This window comes from Hemibagrus wyckioides, linkage group LG13 (genome assembly GCF_019097595.1).
Source record: "Hemibagrus wyckioides isolate EC202008001 linkage group LG13, SWU_Hwy_1.0, whole genome shotgun sequence".
NCBI classification, from domain to species: Eukaryota; Metazoa; Chordata; class Actinopteri; order Siluriformes; family Bagridae; genus Hemibagrus; species Hemibagrus wyckioides.
Genome location: NC_080722.1, coordinates 580,001 through 587,500, shown reverse-complemented (window position 1 = coordinate 587,500; position 7,500 = coordinate 580,001). Strand labels below are relative to the sequence as shown.

At 38.0% G+C, this 7,500-nt stretch overlaps 1 protein-coding gene across 1 annotated transcript in view; it reads right to left on the bottom strand.

Annotated features, from left to right (window-relative positions):
- Positions 1–7,500, bottom strand: part of LOC131364055 (interferon-induced very large GTPase 1-like) — a 10,156-nt gene that overhangs the window by 1,837 nt on the left and 819 nt on the right. The window contains exons 2-3 of the mRNA XM_058407119.1: positions 3,997–4,132; positions 1–3,803 (exon numbers count right to left, since the gene is read on the bottom strand). The exon at positions 1–3,803 is cut by the window's left edge and continues 1,837 nt beyond it. Coding sequence (XP_058263102.1) covers positions 1–3,803; positions 3,997–3,999 — 3,806 coding nt within the window. The 5' untranslated portion in view covers positions 4,000–4,132. The remainder of the gene's footprint in view (positions 3,804–3,996; positions 4,133–7,500) is intronic.

The window sequence follows — 7,500 nt, the reverse complement described above, 5'->3', positions numbered from 1 at the left end:
CTGTTCCCATTAAATGGTGGCTTTTCTCTCATCTGTCCACACACAAATTTAGCGATCACGTTGTAGACACTCTGCAGAATCGCTTCTTTCAGTTTAATGCAAACCTGATCTCCAAGTATAGCTGCTGATGTTGCTCCCTCCCAGTATTTCAGAAAGATGTTAAAATACTCAGCCCTTTTCTCTTTAAAATAAATAAGTGGATCATTTGCTCCTTTGTATTTCCTGTGAAGCTCTGTGATGCGTTCTGCTGTTTGCTCAAAGACATAAAGTGAGAGATCTACATAGAACTGCTGATTAAAGATAGAAACATCATCAGGTAACTTCTGATCTTTCTTGAATTGTGCTTCAAATCCTAGCACCTGTTTTCTGACATCATGAGCAATGGACTGAATGTAATGTGAAGTGTATCCCTGTGCTGAGAATGGAAATGATCCCACTGTGATTTTGGTTTCTTCAGTGACTTTAATAATTAGATCACGGATTGAGTTGTTTATCTCCGGTGTGAGAGAATTTCCAGACAAAAAAAATAAATTTTTTTTCCGCAGGCTCTTGATAGTTGGGACGTATCTGATATAATCACTGACATTAACAATGTTTATATACTCTGTGGAACGCTTTCTAATTGAGACCAGGTCATGTTTGTAGACTTCTCCCAGAACTTCAGTTATGTCCTGTGAGATGTTAACATCTTTGATTTTTGGAGCTTGTTCAGATAATTCAGAGACCCATTTTCTCCACATAGAATCAAATTCCTGACTTGCACGTGTTTTGTCATTAATGTTTCCTTTAAGTTTTAAAGCAAGCTCTTTGCTCTTTTTGAAGAGGGTCTTCTCGTAGGTCACAAGTTGCTCATCAAGCTTTTGTCTAAAGCTTTTCTGCTGAATTGTGTCATCAGCTTTTCTCTTTGCTTCAGTTATTAGATCATCATGGAGGTGCTGGATTTGTGTCTCAAATTTACATTTCCACTGAATCAAAGTTTCCTTTTCAGGGTCTTCTTCAAAATATTTGTGAAATTCCTTCTGGATGTTCTTCAGGGTTCCTGCTATTTCCTCTATAAGATCTTTCTTCTGAACTGTTTGCACTGTTCCACTGGCTACTCTGTTAAGGATTTTGTCCTCTACAGTCATCATGGCACTCCTCAGACTCCAGGTCCATTTCCCATACTCCTGCTCCAGTTTCCTGTACACTGATATCTCTTGGGCATTCTTGAAACTAAACACAAAATTTTCATCCAGTAGAGCCCTCCACAGGTCTTTCACACGCTTTTGAAACTGTGATAATTTCAGACCATTTGTATTTGCTGCACGAGAAAGAATATCTCTCTTTAGCTCCTGAATGTTCTCGCAGTAGCATGGGTTTGATAGAGCCATCGGTGGAGAACCTTCCCAGAGCTGTGCAAAGTACTTCACATCTCTCTCTACATCAAATGCTATAACATCACTGAAGTTTTCTGTGTAATAGTCTTCATCTTTAGCTGCTAGTTTGGTCATTTTATCCAGTGTCTCCTGCAGATGCCTCCTTCCATCCATGGTTTTCTCTCTAGCTGCAGTATCAGAAACATTCTGATGCACAAACATGCAGCTGGGGTTTAGTTTGACCTTCTTCATCCTGAGGAAAGCATGAACAACTATCTGAAGTATTTCCTGCATCTCAGTAGGGTTTTCTCCAAAGATATTAATCAAAGTCATATTTCCTAATCCTACAACAAACGTGGAAAGTTCATTATCATGATGGATGATGTTTCCAGAAAGCTCTGAAGATCGGAGACCTTCAGTATCAACAACCAAAATGTAGTCAAACTTCAGGTCTTCCTTCTTGTCCTCAGAAACTCTAACCAGCTGCATAAAGGCTCCTCTGGTGCATCTGCCTGCACTGACCACAAACTGGAGTCCAAACATGGCATTCAGCATGGTGGATTTCCCAGAGCTCTGAATTCCCAAAACTGACAACACAAACACTGTCTGGTCTCCCAGTTTCTTCATGACTTCATCTAAAACATCTGAAACCCATGTTAGAGGAACATAAGCTGTATCTCCATCCATCAGCTCCATCGGGTGCCCAGATATCATGAGTTCAGCAGCAAGTTTAGGCAGAAAAGACAAGTTTCCATCCTCTTTTCCTCTCATGTTCTTTTCTCCAGACACTGAGGCTTCATAAATCTGACCCATCTCTCTCATAATGTGCTCCAAGCCAAAGGTGGCAGCATTTAATTCTTCTGATATTTTCTCTAAGTTTGATTTTTCAGCCTTCAGTTTCTCCAGATTTACTTGTCCTTCAGCTTTATCAATTTTTTTTTTCAAAGCCAACACCTCTGTCCATTTGTTGTAATATTTTTGTCGGACAGCAGAGAGTTTCTCTGAAATGAAGTCATCCAGGAAAATTCCAGTCCATCTGAGGAAATACTTTCTCTCATTGTCTGACAGAGAGTTTAAAACACTGACAAATAACCCCATGAGCTCACTGAAGCCATGTTCCTGCTGTTTCTTTCTTATTTCCTTCATCTCAGTTTTCTTGTTGCTGAGCTCTATTTCTATATTTTTACTCTGAAGTCTGTGTAAGTCTTTGCTCTTTTGACACCAGTCATGCCACAGTTTCCCCTGGCAGGGCAGATATTTCTCTTTTACTCTCAGTGGATCAGTTTTATGTAGAAGATGCATTATATTTTGTGCAGCTTCCTTTCCTCTCTGACAGGACTCTTTTTTCTCATCCACACTGACCTCTGAGTTTTTGGTCATTTTTTCAAGGTTGAAGGTCTTGTGATTTTGTGAGAGACATTTCTTGATCACATCTCTGAGTACAACAGACACAGCAGACTGATTTAAACTCTTCAGTTTCACTCTGTATTTTCCTTTATCAATCTCACACACATCATCTTCATCCTCTTCATCAGTAAGAACAACAATGAGAGGTGTTTTTGAGTTACAGAGCTTCTCTACAATCCTCATATTATTATCATCTTCATCAAGCTTTGGCAAAAGTAGAACATTTACAGAGGTCATGGTAGTAAGAATCTCTCTTTGAGTTACAGCTCTGCTGGAATCACCATGAAGATTACAGAAAGCAATGCATTCACTGAAATAATCAGAGCTTTTCCCAGATGGACAGTACCAAGCGATCTCCACCACTCCATCCATCAGTAGACGGTTTCTGCTGCTGCCTTTACAGTTTCTGTGGAAAAATGTGTTGTGTTTCTCATTAATCAGGTTGTTGATCAGCTGAGACTTGGATGAGGAAACAGACCCAAGCCTGAAGAATGCCACCATTGGAGTTTCTGCTTTGTAAACAGGCTTGCTGATGATTTTTCCTGAAGCATCAGTCCAGCTCCTGTTGATTTGACGCATTGTCCAGAGAGGAAGTTCAATTTTCCCCGTAAATGGATCAGGTACTAGCAGAGGGATGGCATGCTGACACTGTGCCAGTTTAGTCACCATGATTTGTCGAAGAAAATCATCTGCACAGAGGAACACTGCCATCTGAACGTCCATCGGGTGAATCTCAGCATGTTTTCTTTCAGTGTTTACAGTGGATTTTTTAAACAGAGCAGCATAAGCACCTTTTTCAGGTCTGGGCTGAGACTTTGGTATGTTGGTATCAGTTTTGACAGAGACGTGTCTCGCTGTGTAATCTCCTGTCAAAAGCTGTTTCATGAAAGCATGAACCAGTTCATTCTCTTTACTGGGCTCCTTGTTCAGTAAACTGAATTCAGATATTTTAAGAAACTCTGCACTGGTAAGTTTATCTTCATATTTGTTCTCAAGGCCAAGTCTATCTAACAGCTTCTTTACTGTGTTTGATTCTCCCTCCTGAAAAAATCATACAAAATAAAATAGTTCAAAATATCATTTAAAATAATTAACTGAATACTCTTTTACTCCACATGCTACTTATTTTTGAAATAATATTTTTAAAGAAAAATATACACTGACTGTATGGATGACTGACATGGATGTATATACACTAAACATGGACATGTTTCTGTGTTTCAGTGTCACTTACCATTCTGGTGCTCTGTGGTTTCCTCCAGTGAATGTTTGGGTCTCAGATTATAGTTTTGGACAGACTGCTTTCCAGCATGCTGAGAGGAATGATTAACTCCTGCCACCACTAGTCAGAGTTCAGATTACAATCCCATCTATCAGAGTATAACAGAATGGAGAGAGTCACTTGTAATGTTTGAGGTTTATGGCATAAATAAATATAAAAACATCATCCAGATTGAACAGATAATGCATTCAAAACAAATACAAATTCAGATATGAATAGCATGATGTTCTTAAATGAGTCTTGCAAGAAAGCTTAAAATGAGATCTGGATGAGACCATATTTTAGTCTCAGACCTGGGATCCCACAGGATACAAACAACAGGTCATGAGGAGAAAATATTTACAGGGAACATTTAACCTAAACATTGTGTGACTGAGCTACAAAATGAAACCATATTTCTGAATAAACTGACCCAAAAATCACAAGTACAGCTTTATTTATTGAACTTTTCCATATGATAATGTACAAACCCCAATTCCAGAAAAGTTGGGACACTTTATTACAATGCAATAAAACCTAAAAACATTTCTTATTCACTTGAATCTTTATTAATAGACGAAAGGATAAGGAAAAGTTAGGAGAGTCAACAAATGTTGGGACACAGGAAACATAAGACTCAACAGGTTATACTAATACTGCTCTGAAGGTTCCAACAGCAGGTTGACAGGAAACTGGTGAGGGGATCAATATTGGCTGTAAAAGGATCATCCACCAAAGGCTTAGTCTTTGCCAGCAAGGATGGGTCATGGCTCAATGCTTTGTACCACACTTTCTGAGAGAATGGCCAGTCAGTTCAAAGACAAGACAACTGCACAGAATTTAGGACTTTCGCCATCAACAGTTCATAATATTGTGAGAAGATTCAGGGAGTCATTGTATAGGAAACTGTCATGTTACTGTGATGGACAGAGCCACATGGACTCAGGATTATTCTGGAAAATCATTGTCACTTAACACAGTTATCTGCTGCGTCCAGAAAATCTCGGGAAAAACAGATGAAAGAATGTTCATGCCAAAGCAGCTGTGAAGGTGTGGGGCTGTGTCAGTGCCCACAGCATGGGTCATCTACATATACAGCTCTAGAAAAAAAAAAAAGAGACCACTGCAAAATCAAGTCAAAGTCAAATAATGAGTTTCTTGTGTTTTTTTTTCTTCCAGGGTCATGTATTGGTCAGATGAAGAGTTTTGTTTGATTTTTTGTGAACTGTGATAATATTTCTCCTAAATTCCAAATATAACTATTGTTATTTAGGGTGTATATTTAAAGGAAATGACATCACATCAAAATAACCCAAGATCATGCAGTATCTGCAGAGCTTTAATAACTCAAATGAAACAAAATGTAAATCATCTGTAAACAGATTGCGTTAATGCTTTGTGTAAATAACATTAAGAGATCAGTATTTGGTGGAATAACCCCGATCTGCATGTGTTCTGGCTCCATGATCTCCACCAGTTTCTCACATTACTGTTGGGGAACTTTATACCACTCTCACTACAAAAAAGCAAACAGCTCAGCTTTACTTGATGATTTGTGACCATCCATCTTCTTCTTGATGACATTCCAGAGGTTTTCATAGGGTTCACATCTGGAGATTGGGCAGTGGACTCTTATTTTTTCCAGAGCTGTATGTGGAGGTACACTGATGCAAAAATTTATACTGAAATTTTGGAAAGACCTATGCTGCCATCAAGACAACATCTTTTTCCAGGAACTGCATGGTTATTTCAGCAGGACAATGCCAGATGTATTTTCCACAGAAATAAAAGCATGGCTTTGTAGGCAGAGTGTGTGTGTGCACCTGACTGTCCTGCCTGCAGTCCAGATCTGTCTCTTATTGAAAATATATGGGGCAGCATGAAGAGGAAAATCCTAAAAAGAAGAAAAACAGCCACCACATGTAGCTGAGCTGATCAAGTCTTGTATACAGCAAGAACGGATAAAAATTCCACTTACAAACCTGCAACAATTAGTGACTTCACTTCCATCGGAATGTAAAGAGAAGGTGAAGTGACCCAGTTCCACATTTACAGACATTTAAACAACACACACGGTGTGAATTCACTGTGAATTCAACCATCGTTGCTCTGTAACGTACCAAACCATTAGTTTTTGCTATTGCATCATTTGTCTTTGTGTATGAGGATCTGTCCTGTTTATTGAATTTATCACTCTTTGTACTGATTTTCTTTGTGTATGATCTGCTCTCTGGGTTTACATTCTTTGACACTGAAAATCTTTTCTTTGTCCTTTTGTCTGTTAAACAAATGTCTAAGTGAATTAATAAATCACAAATTTTATTTGTTATTGTATTTTAGAAAGTAAACGTTTCCAGAAATTATGTTTGTACATTATGGAGCAGCTTAATAAATAAAATGATAAATATAAAGCTTCAAAATCACAATTCTATTATTATTAAAATATTATGATGTATGTACATTGCTTGTGTTAAAAGAATGTTTTTCTATGTAGTATGTAGTGCAAAGAACACATAACTACCCTAGTATGACACAATAAAGACTTTACTTTCAGCATCACTTGAGTTTTTATTCCTTTCAGCCCAAGATCACACTTTCTCTCCAACAGGAAAAAGTAAGAGCAATTAACAAGAGTAATCACACAGTGACACCTAGTGGTCATTCCAGGCAGGATTTTTACAATACAGTAATAATATAGAATAACATCCTAAAAACATGGGAAGTGGACTCTGGAGACTGGGGAGAGAAAGTGAAAGCCTCTGGTTTAAGACTCTGGGTCCCTGACCAGAAAGCTGGAGCTTCAGTGGGCTCTAAGGGTGCTGTATCATGACTTTGTCTCCTAATATGCTGGGATATGCAAAAAAGAATCTCAGTGTAGCGTAAAAAAGGATTTCTTATATAAATAAATCATCTTGTTCTTTAACCCCAAACACATAGCCCTAAAATAGAGCAGGTGAGTCCTGCCTACCCCAGTGACCGGATGTACCACTGTAAATGATCTATTATAAATCTCCAAAAGAAGAGTCTTCTGCTCATAGGTCAGTGAAACTTAGGGCTACGTCCTAACGCTAAAGAAACTGGTTTTAGCCAAACACTGACAGAGCAATTGGTCAATATTCACCACTGTATATGAAGTAAATATAAACACCACTTTTATCCATTACGTTTTGGGTTTGAAAATAACAATAAAAAAGATCAGTAGTAAAAAGTAAAAAAGTAATAATAAAAATGGGAATATATATATATATATATATATATGTGTGTGTGTGTGTGTGTGTGTGTGTGTGTATTCAGATTGTATATTCAGATTTCTCTTTAGTAAATTTTTGCCTATTTGCTTTTTTCATTTTTTTGTACATTTTGTACATTCATTTATGATATTTATATGATATACATCACACACACTCTCACACACACACACTCACACACACACACTCACACACACACTCTCACACACACACACTCACACACACACAC